The sequence below is a fragment of the Fistularia commersonii genome, chromosome 1, assembly GCF_037954325.1.
Source record: "Fistularia commersonii isolate RoL2024-O1a breed Wild chromosome 1, RoL_Fcom_v1.0, whole genome shotgun sequence".
NCBI classification, from domain to species: Eukaryota; Metazoa; Chordata; class Actinopteri; order Syngnathiformes; family Fistulariidae; genus Fistularia; species Fistularia commersonii.
Genome location: NC_141284.1, coordinates 22,258,783 through 22,275,477, shown reverse-complemented (window position 1 = coordinate 22,275,477; position 16,695 = coordinate 22,258,783). Strand labels below are relative to the sequence as shown.

Below are 16,695 nucleotides of genomic sequence, written 5' to 3'. Positions count from 1 at the left end.
TAAAGACCAGGATAAATTTTAAAGACATAACAGACTTATTTAAAGTCTTTTCTTTGACTTTCTTTTTGAGAAACGACCATTTCCTGATTAAGAGGAAGGAATACATACTTGTGCAACTTTAAGTTGTTCAAAGGTTTGTGGACAAGAAAGGCTTTGGCTACAAGTCAAAGTCAACTTTATTGTCAGTACTGCCATATGTTCACGCATACAGAGCATTGAAATAGCATTACTCTAAGTGGTAGAAAGGTACAAAAGTACAAAAAAAAAGCTATTATTTCTCACAGAGAATGAGTTATGCTGAAGAAGCGTATGAAAAAAATCTATGTTGATTTTAACAAATAGCGAATATTGACATTTTGTAATATGCCCAGACAAAGAGATTCACCAGCGGCTAAAGCATACATCCTTAGAGACAAGGAGGAAACCAAGATTCAGACTGAATTTAAGTTATGGCTCATCTCGCTCTGTTTCCCACAGAGTCTGCAGTCTCTGCCAAACCGCCTTGTCAAATGTCTATGGGTGTGCAGAATGATCTATAAATGCATTTTATATTTTCATCAAGAAATTACCACCGGTTTAATTTGTTCCGATCTGTTGACATAAGTGGAGACAACAGTGCGTTGATAGGTGGTCATATCAGATCCTCTGTGGTGATGTCTGGTCCTCCTGTAGATGGCACTAACTTTCCTCCTGAAGTACTGACCAGACAAAACATAAAGTAGAGGGTTCACGGTGCTGTTGAGGAAGGCCAGATATACTGCAAACTGGTGTCCAATGTCCAGTGTGTCGTTACATAGTGTGTCCTCCAACAGTGGGATGTCACAGAGCGTATCGATACAGGTGAGGACCTGGAATGGACCCCAACAAATCAAGAATGCCAGTGTGACAGCGTACAGTAGGGCTGAGGCCTTTGTGTTCGTCGCATGTGGCAAACCCACACGTTGCTTCCTCTGAGCTAAAACCCTGATTATACTAACAGCGCTGAAAACAATCACCAAGCTGGGAAGGAGAAACCCGAAAGAGTTCATCATGATCTGATGGGCCCATTTCCAAGGGCTGCCATGGCTGTAATCCAACATACACACTGTGAGATTTGAGTACTCATATAACTTTACCTTTCTGTTAACAATGGCAGGTGTGCTCAGGAGAATTCCCAGAATCCACAAGATGAAACAGATAACCCTGGCAGGCACCGTTCGTCTCAGCCACCGGGCTTTCATGGGTTGCACGATGGCCAGATAGCGGTCGACACTGATTGTGACCAGGGTGTAAACACTGGTATAGTAATTGACAAGTATGATGGAGTTGATTATTTTGCACAGGGCGTCACCGTAGCGCCAGTGGAAGTGGTTGAGGATGTTCATCGCCCAGAAAGGGAGGCAGCACAGAAGGGTGAAGTCTGCCAGCGCCAAGTTACTCAGATAGATCTCCGCTGCCGTCATCCGATCCTTTTGGGAGAGGAAAACTCCCAGGACAAAGATGTTTAAGAGGAGACCCAGCAGGGAGATGGTGAAGATGTACGGCGGAATGATGGCGTGGACGAGATCCCATTGAGTTGAGGCCAGGGGCTCGGACGAACTCGATGCACTGCAGTTTTCGGTCAGCGGTAATGCCGCACATGCATCCGTGGGCTCCATTGGCTACACGACAAAGGAATTAGTAACTCATCTAACTGTGTTTGAAATTGTTTCATCAAGTTCAGCATGTGAAGGTGCTTCTGTATTTGCACTTTAGAAAGACAAGAACAAGAACATGTCAACAATTATTGGATGATAAAATTCACAACATTATGAAAATTGGTATTTCATTATGGGGTCAAAGACCTGGAATTAGCAGTAACTGTTATTCATTTCTTTTTGTCAACTTTTACATTTGCACTAGCAAAATGCTTACATATGGTTTGAATTCACAAGCTAACTTACAGACCAGGGAAAGGACACTCGTCCACAATGTTGTGGCCGAGTACCTCAATATGCCAGCTTTAACCAAATTAGATGTAAGACTAATGATCTTGAATAGTTAAATTAAAAGCTAAAGCTTCTGTCAATTTCAATTTTAACTTTTGCCTAAAAGGATCAAGAAATTTAAACGTTTTGGTATCTTCTGCCTTGGCAATTGAAAACCTCTTAATGTCCAGTTTACATAACATAGGTTAGCCTACACAGATTTACAAGCTTACACAAAGAATATGAACAAATTAAGAAAATGTAACTGTTTGACAAACGTTACTTCTTCAGATAGAGGAGGGACTGATGATAAATGGGGAGGATAATCTGTGCGCAGCGCTCACCCTCACCCTAATCCCATTTTATAGAGGTCTGCATTTCTGTTTCGCCAAAGTCTGAATCTGTGTGTCAGAGGGAAAACCTGCTTTTTGCTTTTTGTATGTATTCCCACACATATTTCCCAGAATCTAACACATTCAGTTTTAAAGATTTTTAGATTTAAAGTTACCTGATGAAGGGAATATGTTATATTTTAATTCCAGTTCACATTTCAACTCTGTCAGCTAACAACACCAACTGAGAAATAGATGAAATGCTCCTTTAGGACTTTCTAGTTTATTAATTCTTGTACTTGTTTATGTACTGAACATTTATAGTCACAACCTTATCACCCAGTCCATTATACACAGAAAAAAGTATAAAATGTGCAAGATCCTTACCGTATGCGTGGTATAGAAATATCCCTCAAAAGATCAGACTGCTATGGATGAGACATATCACTGTACACTGAGCTCCTCGCAAACATACACAGTATGGAGAGAAGTGAGTTTTGTATATAGAACCGCATTCCTTCGCACACCCTCAGCGAAAGGAATTCAGTGTCTCCCCTTGTATATGAAAGGGCCAAGTTTGGTATATAAATCACCACTCCTCCATAAATGGATTGGAGAAAAGCTTTTATTTTTTAGAGTTGACGAAAAGTGCTGACGATTTCCTAAGGCGTGTGAAGTTGCTAGAGTTCAATGACATATGTTCAGAATTTACTGATATCCGGTCGACTCGACACGCACCACTTGTACCTGTAAGTGCCTTCAGGAGCCACTGATGTTTTCATCTTCCAAAAAGTCTGATACTCCTCTCGATGCACTGATCCATGCCTCTCCACCTCAAAAGACTCAACAGTGCTTTATTTGGGGCAGTTGAAGCTCAGTAGGTACAGCTGGCATCCCTCCTATTAGAAGGCTGGTTGTTCAGTTCCTGGCTCTTCCTTTGCATGTTGAGAGGTCCAAGGGCAAGACGCTGAGCCCCAAGTTACTCCCTTGCATGACAGCTCTGCCGCCTCTTGCGTGTGTGCGTGTGCATGTGCGTGTGTGTGTGTGTGTGTGTGTCTGTGTGTGTGTGTGAGTGTGTGTGTGTGTGTGTGTGTGTAATTTAGTGTAAAGTGCTTAGAAACTGCAAGGTGTGAAAGCAATATATGAGTAGAGACCACTTACCATTTTTTGTGATTTGGCAAAATGCGTGACTTAATGTTCCGATACTTATAGCGAAAGCTTTCGTTCTAATGTCAAAGTTATAACAGAATCCTTATTATTTGTCCGGTTAAGATATTTACGCAACTCCTGCAAAAATAACCATTGTCAGACAGCATTTATAACTGATAATGTTTTTTATGGTATTAGTCTTCTTCAGTCAGAATGTTTACATGAGCATGATGGCAAATTTCTTCAATTCACATCATTGAATTTTTGGTTCATAATATGTTGTACTATGTCATATCAGTGGAGAAATGTCAGCTTTGTCAGCAGATCCCTCAGTTTTAACGATAAACAGACAGGAATATAAAGAGGCACAGTAACACATAACCAAAGGACAGTATGTGTGTGTGTGTGTGTGTGTGTGTGTGTGTGTGTGTGTGTGTGTGTGTGTGTGTGTGTGTGTGTGCGTGCATGCAAAAGTGCCCACACACAGATATGAATATGACACATTTCTATTGGTGAAAAGTGTGACAAAAAGTTCCAATCACACAGTTTCACATAACTGTCACCTTTAATTGTTAGCTTTGTTTTTTTTTTAGGTTGCTTGCTAATCATGTGAACTGAAGATACACATGAATGTTGATCGACTATAAGACATGACGCTTAACTTGTGGCGGTCTGTGAGAAATAATCATTAGGTGAAGGTTAAACTTTTGTACTCCCGGTTTGCTTTGTCGAGTTGACATGAGCGGCGGAGGATCTGGACTTTCCCCACTGTTTATTCTTCCTGCACAGCACAATTCTGATAACCTCCCCTGCTCTCTGCCTGAAACGTTTTCCTGCAATCACATAGAGGAAAGGATTCAGCGAACTGTTGCTAAAGCCGAGGTACGTAGCTAACTGGTTTCCAATGTCCAGCACGTATCCCCATGTACATCCAGAGATAAATTCGTAATAATCCAAAGTGTCCAAGAAGACCAGTATCTGGTAGGGCAGCCAGCAGGAAATAAAGACAGCCAGTACACAGAGCACAAGGAAAGATGCCCTCCTTTCAACGATCCCCCTGCTGCTTTTCCTTATTTTCCTGCTGCTTCGAAGGACTTTTGTGATGCGGTAACAGCAGAAGGATATGATGGGGACAGGGATGAGGAAGCAAACAATGCTCACGGTCATGTTGTAGCGCACTCTCCAGCCTTCGTGAGGATACGCGAGGTAACACGCATGAATGCCCAGATTGGGGAAGAACTTTACCGAGCGAAAGAGGACGGCAGGAAGGCTTAGCAAGATTCCGACAATCCAGATACAGAAGCAAATACCGTGGGCCCAAACCACTTGTCTCTTCCGTCCTTGGGACAAAGGTCTGGTGAGAGCGAGGTATCTGTCCAGGCTAACAAGTGTAAGGAACAGCACGCTACAATAATAATTCATACCGATCACAATGTTTACAAGTTGGCACATAGCCTCTCCGAACGTCCAGTGGAACTCCTTCGTAACAGTTGCAACCCAGAATGGCAAGCAGGAAACCATGAGTAGGTCAGCTGCTGCCAGGTTACCGAGGTAGATGTCGGCCACAGAGCTGCGTCGCCTCTCGAGACAGAACACGCAAAGTACGAAGGAGTTTCCGATTAATCCGAGAACGCAGATGGTGGTCATGAAAGCGGGCTGCATGGCGTAGACCCAGCTCCACACGTCGGTGTTGTTACAGTCCAGCTCTGCGCTCGCTGTGCTCTCCATGAGTGCCCGAGTTGGAGATGGCCGTTCACCACATACACCGAATTTGAAAGGAGGACAAGAGCGTTCTTACAAAGGGGCGGCGGACACATATCAGTTGACCCTTTTAACTGTGTACACATGTTTTTTTTAATGTATTTGTCATAACCTTTCACATCTGATTTGCATTGTATGTGTCAAAGAACTGATCCAACAGAGGGTGTATAATGGAGCTACAATACACACATACCACCGTCAAGACAGGACATCATAGCAACACCGGGGGGACGCATGCGAATGGCAGTTTAAATGCGCACACAGTTGACAGATAAGTGGATACTGAGGCAGAAAAAAATAAAAGTAAATAGAATAACTGGAAATCCCTGCTGAGAAACAATGAAGAAACTTGCATTTAGAGGATTTAAAGTTACTCATTGAGGTAATTCGATCTGCATGAAAGTCATTTGTTTCTGACTCTGAACAGAAATTTCCCGTTTGGCACTGCGTGCCTTCATTTTGATGACGACCTGCAGTGCGCCTCCGACCACAGCCTACTGAGTTGACATCGGCCAATTTAATTGTGGTGCAAGGAAAAATATAGAACCAGACAAGCAACGGCTACACGGCCAAGAAAAGCGAGTATGTTTGTGTGTCACCACTGGAAACTTTTTGTAAGAGGGACTTTTTTTGTAACACAGACAATGAGTCAGAAATACCAAAAAACACCAAGCAAGCACTTGTTGGGGCTCTATTGCTCAACTAAACATGTGCTATATGATAGAATAGAACAGGACAGAGATGCGACAGACCATCGAACTCCTATTTACATAAATCCGTTCGCGGTGATTGTCAACATGGACGTTTCACTTACTGACATTTGCCATTGTTCCATTCCGGAGGTGGGCAAATTAAGGCCCACAGGACGCATTTTGCCGGTGGCATTGTTTTACCCAGCCCGGCAGGCATTTACATCAGTGACAATCCCATCATATATTTATCAATGTAGCGCTCGTTGCAGTTTTCCCTGCAGTATGAAACTGATACCACCAGATGGCACTACATCGGGCATTTTTCCGACATCAAGTCTCTTTCCTTCTCTTGATCCGATCTCCACGTGCGCATAGGTGATATTGCAGGTTGGCCAGCAAAGATGTTTGCCCAGCACGGTTCACAGCATCTGATTGAAAATCCCACAAAACACTAAAAACTTGCTTTGCGGTTTGATAAGGCATTTTTTCTGTCCCGCTACATTGCAAATATGTCCTTTGCAAAAGGTGAATAGGCAGATAAATCATTTACACACTTTCCAGGCAAAAAGTGCCTTTTATGACCTTCAAGCTGTGGTCTTCAGTGTGGAGGAACTGTTTGAGCGTGGCGAATCAGGAGTCACAATTCTAATGAGGCCGCAATCCTTTAATACTTCCCAAACTTTTTTCCGGAAGTTCCTCCCTACAATGACATACAGGATGGGATTGAGAACGCTGTTGAAGAAGGCCAAGTAGGTGAAGATTTGGTTGCAGATTTCCAGGGCTGTATTGAGCTGACACCCGCCCAAGACCTCAGCTCTCAGGAGCACATCCAGGATAGTGACAAAGTGAAAGGGAACCCAGCAGATCAGAAAGGCCAGGAGCACTACCATCATAAGAGTGGTGGCCTTATGCTCGGTTTTCTCTGCGTTGAGCCTCTCTATCGACTGCTTCGTCAAGGCTTGAAGGATCTTGACGGTGCAGAATGTGATAATTGAAATCGGGATGGCGAAACTAAAAACAATCAAAATCCCATCGCAGAAAAGCTCCAGAGGCTGATTGTAGTAGTCCAAAAAGCATGCATTGATATCATACTCGGGGAAGTATTTCACTTTCCTAAAGATGAGCGTGGGTATACACATGCACAAGCCCAAGCCCCACATCAGCAGGCAACCCATTTTGGCGTACTTTGGTCTCCGCATCCTGCCATGAGACATGGTGTGCACCAGAGCCACATACCGATCGATGCTAATCAGAACAAGGAAATAAATGCTGCAATAAGCGTTCATCTTGATGCCCAGGTTTACAGCTGTGCACAAAAACTGACCAAAGGGCCAGTTGAATTCATTGGCGATGTTGACAGCCCAGAAGGGTAAACAAGACACCAGGATGAGGTCAGCCGCAGCCAGGTTGCTCAAATAGATCTCGGCCACAGTGCAGCCCTTCTTGTGGAGGCAGAAAACCAACAGGACAAACACATTGAAGAGAATTCCCAACACAGTTATGATGAGGATATACACAGGCTGACTGCTGTGAAGCCAATCCCAAGCATCTGTATCGATGCAGTCACTGCCATTGGTGTAATTTTGGTCTCCATTTATAGCTGTGGGGCTCAAGTCGGGAAGTCTGCGGAAAGACACACAGAATATTAAACAATTCTTCAACTTTGAGTTTAAAAAAAGTAGTCGAGACTGCACGCTGAAAGGTAAATATTCGCATTTTGGCTTGGGACAATCAGATACAGACATTTGTAGAATTAGCAGATTATAAAACGGGACGCAGGACGAAGAGAGACTGATCCCTAAAAGGCCTCATCTTGACTGGTCAAACACCCACCAAAGGGTCTTCTCACACCATGACGCTTCTTGCGCACACAAAAATTCCACCCTACATGTTTTCAATCTTATATGAAGCACAAGATGTTTCAACGAGTCAAGAATAAGTCCTGACTCGGCCAGTCATACTCAACACTGTAAAAGGCAACTCGATCATTCGACAAGCACAAACTTCTGGCGGTAGATGCTTTTACCTGATTTTTACTTGTTTTGATGTCACTAAGGATGCATCGGTTGAGGACTTGAGACTTTTATCTCTTTTCCTGTCTACTAATTCCACACGTGTGATGTTGTTTTGACGTTGTTGTTGCTAATGTTGTCACCTTTTGGCTTTTGCTGCCTCCTGCCTTGGCAAGGACACTCTCATGGAAGCATGTCATTGGGCATGACGTTCCACACTCTGCTAAAGCTGCAGGAGAAGTCACTATGAGCATCCCGTTATACTGTGGGTGAGCTCAGTGCTTCTCTGACTCCTGAAAGTGAGTTGCCATCAGACATGAGTGGACTTAAACTCCTGCTATCCGCCCCGCTAAACCTTCACTGTGCCACATCGCCTACTTGCAAAGCAAGGGCAAGCCAAGTTGTAACATGATTTGCTTTTGGTTATGTTTGGGTGTGCCTCCACCCACTTGGGAATTTCTTTTTTTTCTTAATCACAGACTCTACCCCTGGCTGTGCCTCCATGTTTCCCAAGGGAGCAAAAGAATCAGAATTTGAGAAGCTCATTACTGCCATTCACTGAATTACTAATCACAACCTACAAGCCTGTGCACTTGTTGCCAAGATCCTGTTTCCTATCTGGTACATGTACATGTGGTCAGATGCTGCTTTGCTTCATTGATGCTTCCTTTGATTCCAGAAAAATGCAGTAGTTATACATTTTGAAACTGCTGAAATGGACATATATGTTAAATTATAATATAATATAATATAATATAATATAATATAATATAATATAATATAATATAATATAATATAATATAATATAATATAATATAATATAATAAATACTTGTCTAAGAGCTTTTCAGCAGTATATTCATTTCCTTTCATATATTAGAAACATGCCTAGATCTGCTCTCTCAAGAGTTTGCTCTGCATCAATTATACGTCCTTATTACTTATCCAACAATCCATGTTGCGCCCGACAGATATAGCACATTATATAAATGAGTATTACAACTCTTTCTTCATATGTAAAAAAAGGGAATTGTTCAAATAGTTAAAAATCATCCGCCAATGTCAAGCCAGATACAAATGTCAACATAAATATGCACTTTGGAGATTCTCACATTTTTAAGCAACAGTTATCAGGCAAAGGGCAAATCAACAGTAGTTGCAACCAAGTCCACTTTCCTTTGACTCCACTTATACTGAAAAGAAAGGACTGCTGAATGTATCTTCCCTTGTTGTGAGAAGATGCCAATTCTGTATCATCGCCCAAACTGAGTGCTGCTGTCCAAAAATATAACTTAAATGTCTGCCGGTGCTGCCAGCTGGCACTCTATACTAATGATGTTTCCAAGTCCCAGGGTATATAGCTTTAAAAATAAAACAAAAGTTTGGAAAATATATAAAATACAATAACAGCAGCAGCTTTTGACACACATATCTTTACATTGTGGTAAAGCACCTACACAATCATAAGGACTTTAAAGCTCAGAACTATAACTATACTGCTCACTGAAAATTCCATTAATGAAATGAATTATTAACCTGGTAGATGGGAGAGCCATTCCTGCTGAGTAAGTCACCACGTAAAATGTCCAACTTGTACTCTTGAAAGTATCCTCTCCCCTTACGTCGACTTGCTCTCTTAGAGGAAACCGTCAGCTCTGTGTCGGCGTCAGTCTCCCTCTCTCTTTCTCTCTCTCTTTCTCTCTCTTGTTCTCTTATTCGTTCTCTCTCCCTCCCTCTCTGTCTGTCCTCCAGTACATTGTACTTTTCTGCACCGTTAAAATTCCTGCACCGCAATATTTTGTGTTGGACATTTGTGGGTAACTGGTGTAGATATTATATTGTAGAGTCACCAGTCACTTCCCAAGTCCAGCTTTTGAGCAGAGACATGAGTTCCTTTCAGTATACACTAAATTGTGTTTGGTATTTTCAGAACGCCACAAGCATTTGAAATGGATTGTTTCTGTTGCTACAATTCAAACCACAAATCACCAGTCACCTATCGAGTGTGAAAACAATATCAATAATTTGGGCTTTGTGGCGTCTGAATGAGTAGGTAGCATCTATAGGTGGTAAATCACTGACTATATCATGAAAAACATTAATATATATATATATATGCCAAAGAAGAAAATTATGGGTGCTCACATTTATATGCAGCATTTTCTCAAAAAACATTTGTTTACTCACCTAAAAAAAAACTACTTTGAGACACTGCTGGGGCCAACATGAAATGTTGTTCTTAATGCTGGCAGACTCACAACTGTTTGAAATTGATAAATTGATGAAAAAAAATATTTTCCCACAACTTTATATTTTCATACAAATTATATTTCACCACAGGATCAAACTTTGGTGTACTGCTAATTGCATATCATATGCAAGGATTTATATCTGCCCTGCTTTTTTATGTCACTTCTGAACAATAGGTGAATCAAAAAGACACATAAGGATGGATTGCCTGTGCCGTCATTCTTTATGTGCGCTTGCAGGGAAAGTCTCAATTAATCTCTTGAGATAATACTGAGAGAAACAAACAAGACAGTATTCATAGCATTAGACAAGAAAGCACTCATGTTAAGAGCCATTTGACCATTAATGGACAAGGGAGCGCCTCACAAAAGTCATAACCACATGCACATGGAGAGTGCATGTCATATGAGTGAGTGTCATATTAACAGTGCAGTAAATTCACAACCATGAGGAAATAGTGATTCAAAACCATCTGTTTCCCCATGGTCTGTTTAGGCTTGGAAACATTCGTGATAAGTACCTGGTCTGTTTTGCAACTCATTGAATACATGATTTAAGGTCACATCCATATGAGGCACTTTGCGTTCTCACAGATTTCCCGGTGGTGCTGAAGCCAGTATTTTGTCAGTGTGAGTGAAGGTATTTGGTGTGAGAGAGGAGGATACAGAGAATAGGGTTGGATGGAGAAGGTGAAGATGGTGACCCCTGAACGGAAAAGCCGAAAGGAGAAGAAGAACAAGCAGAAGCTGAAGCCAGTATTTTGCCACTCTCAGGTCTGCCATACAGTCCATTGACAGCAACATAAAGGATGGGTTATTTCCACCCCCTCCCATTCACTTATTGCTCATTGTTTTGGGAGTGATAAGAATCACAATCAGATTTCACAACAGTTGTGTTTTTCATCAAATGATTCAATGCTATGCATTACACTTACTTCCCCTGTGCTTTATAAAAATACTTGAAACATAAACACACACACACACACACACACACACACACACACACACACACCCATGAAGTTTCTTCAGAGTTTGATGCATGCAAAGGGGAACTGGAAATCCGACAAAAGAAAAAGAGCTGTTACAAAACAAGTGGAAAATTACACAGGGCCATCTCGCAGCTCGAGAGGCAATCCGAGATCTTATTTTTACTGATTTGTATATCTTCGATGTTCGACTGGTGAGTTTAAGGACAAGAAACATGAGTTACAAATGGTTCATAATCTGCCCCCTTGAAGTTTTGCAAAGTTGATCCAAAGACCGTTCTGCCAAACTTGACAAACAAGACATCACTTACAAAACAGACTTAATTCTCAATAAACAAATTGAAATCAGACAAAGCGGGAAAAAATGTGATGAAAAGAAAGCACTAGCTCATGTATCAAAGTTTATATTTCGGCACTTGAGAGCACAAACGCCTCCCTTATGTTGATCTTAAAGTTGAAAATTAGCAATATTCCGGACAACCGCCATCCATGTCAGATCACGTTTATCAAGGGAAAAATTCAAAACCAAACATGTGAGCCTTGTGCGACACTAATGCTCAGCTCGCCTGATAGACAAGCTTATTTAAAATCAAAAGTCGTTTACTTTTGATTTGATTGAGTGATGCTCACCCGTGAATTATATTGCTGACTTGAGACCAGTTGCATCATGAGACGAAAGTGTTGACAGTAAATGCTCCACCATGGCCAGTTTTGCAGACATGATTTATGTAACGATCTTCCCGCTCCCATGACTTTCACCACTTCGAAGTGACAACAGAAGTTTCACGTATTCATCCGCAACAAGAAATAAAACTGTGACGGTAACAAGGGGGCAAACTTCTTTGTTTAAATATTAAAATACACAATGACTATAAGAGCTGTAACATCACCTTTGTTATTTAAACTCAGATGTATGGCCTTAATGATAATATATATATTCTGACGCCAGATTTATTTATCACAGACAATTGAGAGGCGGCTGAAGAATATGAAACAGAGTCTGTCTGCAGTTGTGGTAATGTCTCTGTGGTGTTTAATGAGGTATATAACAAATGTCTGGACACGGGGGCGGCGAGGCCTCAACTCACTCATTCACGCACTCAGCTCATTTCCTGTCTCGCTCTTTGTGTCTCTTAATATATTTTTTATTTTCCACCCAGTGGGCTTCAGCTCTCATTCCACCCATGCGGCTTCTGTAACGTGTGACACACGGCCTCGTACGTCGTGTTTTTTTTACAGCAGTCCCGTGGAATCGAGGCTCTGGCAGGCGCGAGGTGAGCGCCCATTACAGATGGAATGAAACCAACCCGGGGGTTTGGCTCAGGGTGGGGCTGCAGGCTTCAGAAACCACAAATGCTTTTGCGCCGAGCGCTATGAGATTCCCCCAATGTAGCCGGGAACGATACAAAAAATCCATCACCGTCGGCCAATTCTTTTTGTGGTCCGTGTGTGTGTGTGCGTTTGTGTGTGTCCCCAGAAAAATCCTCCTAGCTGGAGACGCATCGACAGCCACGGTGACCATGTCTTGCTGCTTTTTTCTGCGAGTCCAAATGCCAGAAATCATCAGATCTGGATGAGGACCGAGCAATTTTAATTCTGAATTTATACGTTCTACATTTACCACGCATGGGATGGGGACACATTAAACTTCTTTCTTGTAATTTTTCCATGCCGCTTTACCAGACAGACAGACTATGACCGTCAGACATAACCAGTTTAAGAGCTGAAGGTGCGGTTTGTGTAATTTTTATAGGGTTTGTTTCTACGACCAAATTTGTTAATGGCGCCCTTGTTTTCGATGCTTTTATGATATCCAGCCCTTCTCTGTGAGCGTGCACTTAGCTGTCATTGAGAAAAAGACTTTTGATCAGCAGTATCTATAAGGATCCCCATCATTTGTTACCTTTCTTTTTTTTGAACAACTTGCCGTTTGGCACTCAAACAATCGCAGATGTGAAGCAACAACGGATTTCATATTAATCACTTTTAGTATTAAGAAAGTGGCCATCTTAAGACATTATGCAACATTCTGAGTCATTGAGTTGTGGGTGTTTATTTGAGATGTGTTTTCATTCTGAGCTTTAAACACAGGGAAAACTGGTGAATCTGGGAACCTGAATGTTTGGGAGGAATATGTCTGTTTGTGTTGGCGAAAGGCATAATTTCCCGGCAGTGCTTGAGCTAAATGTAAACTGTGCAAGAAAGCAATTAAAGCAATGTCCTCGTCGTTGAACATTAACATTCAGTAGGTAGTTTGCGGCAATTTAAGGGTTTTTTTGGTAACTTGCAAAAGCCACCTTTGCAAGCTAGTAAGCTGTATGACAAATTGCATGTGAACCATTAATGGTGAAAAATAATATGATATAATATAATACGCAATAATAATCTGAACATAAAGATATTAAAATCCCTGTGCTTTCACCATCTGAATGCGAAATATTTTGCTCCATCGGACCTTGCTGTCTTCAACAAAACCAGCCGAGATACAAGTAAGAAATAAATGATTACGCAACACTCTTTTACGCCTGATTCATTTTGGGCAGATAACCAAGGTCGGTTGTGGTCTTCTCCAAGCAAAGCAATGTTATTTAAGTTGCCTTTGTAACCGAATACATTTACAGTTTCATTTTCCATTTCTTTCATCTTCATGAGTCACAACTAATCCTGTCTGTTGCGAAACCATCAAATGTTATGTTTCTTGATGTTGTTGCACACCTGTTATTTTCACCGCAGGCGAGTGAATGTAGGTCTTAAGGAGGAGCCGGGGGTTGTAATCTGCAGCTTTACCGATAGATGCCACCAGACCCATGCAGTGCGAGCTCTACAATAACACCGGGAAAGCCTCTCGTCTCTTAAAGTTTTTGCCTCGCACGCTGATGAGGACTGACAGACAGCACCGTCAGGCCCAAAGAGACAAAACCCAAGACTGCTTGCTTCACTGGATGTCTTCTGACAAAGCAGTGATACTAACAGATAGGATGTAACTGAATGTGTCCAACTTGCCTCTTTGATTTCACCGCGACACGTTTAGTGGCAAAAGAGGAGCAGCTGTACGTTATACAAACTGCCATATTGTTTGCTAGAATTATTGAATAAAAATGGATATGACTGTAATTCTATCCATCCAACGTCTGCCAGTTGTCCTGCACTCAGGGTTGTGGGGGATGGTAGAGCATCCGAGCTGTCACCGGGCGAGAGGTGGGGCACACCTTGAGCTGGTTCACAGTCAACCCCAAGGCCCATATAGAGACAAACAGCCATTCGCTCGCTCATTCATTCAGGGAGGAAACGCAAGCACGGGAAGAACATGCAAAGGTGTGGCCCGTGTCGGAATCGAACCAAGGTCCTTTGTGCTTCGAGGCCGAATTCCTAGCCGCCTGTGACCGTAATTGATACATTCAAATCCATTATTTAGTACATAAATCCTCATTTTTTTTATTTTCATTTTTATTTTTTAAATCCCAAAGCAGGCCAGAGAGAGTGCCGCTCTCACATCCTCAAGGTCTATTTCCATCATCCACAGACCAAGCAACGCTTTTTTGTGCAATCCTACAGTAAACAGTTTTTCATTATGAAAAAACAATTACACATCACTGAGGCGCCTCTGATTTACGAAGGCGTCCCATTTGGCCGCTTTGCAGTTCTACATCCACTGAAATTCATCTGTATAGTTTTATATATGGTATAGCTACTATGTGCAAATGGTATTTGGGATGACAGGCGGGCTCACTATCAGTAAAAACTATGAATAGAAATAATGCATTTAAATATCTTTATCCCTTTTTCAATTTCAAATATATTTGTCTCTATTAACGTTGATTAATTTTCAAGTGAACCTTATGACAATAATATCAAAATACAATATATGGAGCCCTGTACTGGATTGTACTGTATGTCTATGAGTACTCTCCACAGATTAGATTAATTTTTCTGAGGATACATTAATATTCAATCCACAGATGTGCATGTCTGAAAACATAGGCTCATTGACCTGTCAAAATTCTCTACCCCTCCCCCCACCAACAGCATGAAAATCTCTAAAAATAGGCATCAGGTACGTCACACCGAATTGTTCGAATGTATGATCACGTTTTTTCAACATGGTCTGAGGTCAAATGATTTGGACCTTTAATTTAGAAATCCGTTCTTATATTTCTTTACGTCGACATACCACGAGAAATACGTCGTATGATTTTTAAAGGTAAGCGTTTCACATTTCGGTGCTGCTCTTTTGAATGAAATTTAATAATAAATAGCTTCACTGTCTCTAAGTTACAAAGACAAGCTCTCTGGTGTCATGAATAATAAATGTCGCGGTAAGAAGTGAATCTTGCCGCAAAAAGAAAACAATCCCCCGTCCTCCCTGACGGAGCGATGCGTCCAAGTCCGAGATGACAATAATCCAAATCGATCCGTCTCATCTCTGAGAGGAAACCTGTCAAATGTTCTTCACGGCAGACCAAAATGGATTGAAGTTTTCACTGTTAATCCTGATCTTTCTCCTCCCGTTCTCCTACTTCTGGGCTCTTCTCAATCATCCTGTCATTTTCTCTCAGCATAAGAATCCCTTGCCTTTCTACCTCTTTCTGTCTTTCTCTCTCTCTCCCTCCATTGGCCTCCTGTGACGTTACTCCCCTTTAATTCTGGCCAGCAGATGGCCAAATGAAATGCGACTGTGTCTGCCAGTGGATGCGTCTGATAAACTGAGTGACAGATGTCAGTCTCTACGGAGACAGGCAGCTGGTTCTGCATGCTGATGTGATATTAAATCTTATCAAAGGGTGAAACATCCCACTTGGAGGTAGAACATCCCATCAGTTCTTATGCATACATATTTTATTCTGTTTGGGACCAGATGAAAACTTCAAGGAGGAAGCGAGAAGCAAAGAGGTGTATTTTACTTTGATAGTAAATGTTATTCACCATTGATAATATGAGTAGTCATAATGGCTGTACTGGAAAGGAAAATTCCTGTATTGGTCAGGGATTTGTGTTAAATAGTTCCTTCATTTTCTATTCACAAATCTTCCACACATCTATCCAACCGGTTATTTGAGGAATTAGAAAAAAAGGAACTTGAATATTTGATTGGATTTTGTTGCAGCCTGACTTTGTGAGATGTATTTATTAGAATTAATTCGAAAAAATAATCCTCGTGAGAAAAAAAAGAGCGGATCCATCTCGGTAGCCGAGGTTTATTTTCATTGGTATTCAAGAAATACCAAACTGTCAGACCCCTCTTAAATTCAACCTTTAGTTTTATTTGACATGCGGTAATATCAAGTTTCTCAAGTGACTGAAAAGCCAATGATGGCACAGCTTAGCTCATTTATCCAGAGGCGATGACATTAAATGTTTATTGAGCAGCTTTGGGTGCAGAGTCCACCCGTTACCGGAGGACATGGTTATTCATGCCAAATAGAGAATCGAGATCTCTTATTATTTCTGTCCTTATTGAGCAGGATAGAATGACATGGGCTGTGAAACCAAACCCCCAAACTCAAAACCATGCGGTTCAAATTACATTTGGACTTCAGTGCTTTTCCCCACAAATCCTAGTGATCAGCAT

General features: G+C 41.6%; 2 protein-coding genes and 1 pseudogene across 2 annotated transcripts; all 3 read right to left on the bottom strand.

Annotated features, from left to right (window-relative positions):
* Positions 1–230: 230 nt before the first annotated feature.
* On the bottom strand, positions 231–1,637 carry bdkrb1 (bradykinin receptor B1). The gene has a single exon (XM_086159347.1). It carries the CDS (start codon positions 1,635–1,637, stop codon positions 558–560), a length of 1,080 nt encoding a protein of 359 aa, XP_086015473.1. The 3' UTR covers positions 231–557.
* A 2,389-nt stretch (positions 1,638–4,026) lies between these two features.
* On the bottom strand, positions 4,027–5,254 carry LOC147237843 (B2 bradykinin receptor pseudogene; annotated as a pseudogene).
* A 1-nt stretch (position 5,255) lies between these two features.
* Positions 5,256–9,561, bottom strand: LOC147237842 (B2 bradykinin receptor-like). The gene is made up of 2 exons (XM_086158697.1): positions 9,428–9,561; positions 5,256–7,503 (listed from the first exon to the last, which is right to left on the bottom strand). Exons 1-2 carry the CDS (start codon positions 9,445–9,447, stop codon positions 6,465–6,467), a joined length of 1,059 nt encoding a protein of 352 aa, XP_086014823.1. The 5' UTR covers positions 9,448–9,561; the 3' UTR covers positions 5,256–6,464.
* Between the last annotated feature and the right edge of the window lie 7,134 nt (positions 9,562–16,695).

Excerpts from the sequence above, each read along its gene's own strand:
- LOC147237842 (XM_086158697.1), bottom strand. The coding sequence starts at position 9,447 with ATGGCTCTCCCATCTACCAG. Across the intron at positions 7,504-9,427 it reads ATGGCTCTCCCATCTACCAG|ACTTCCCGACTTGAGCCCCA; the intron begins GTTAATAATTCA and ends GTCTTTCCGCAG.
- bdkrb1 (XM_086159347.1), bottom strand. The coding sequence starts at position 1,637 with ATGGAGCCCACGGATGCATGTGCGGCATTACCGCTGACCGAAAACTGC.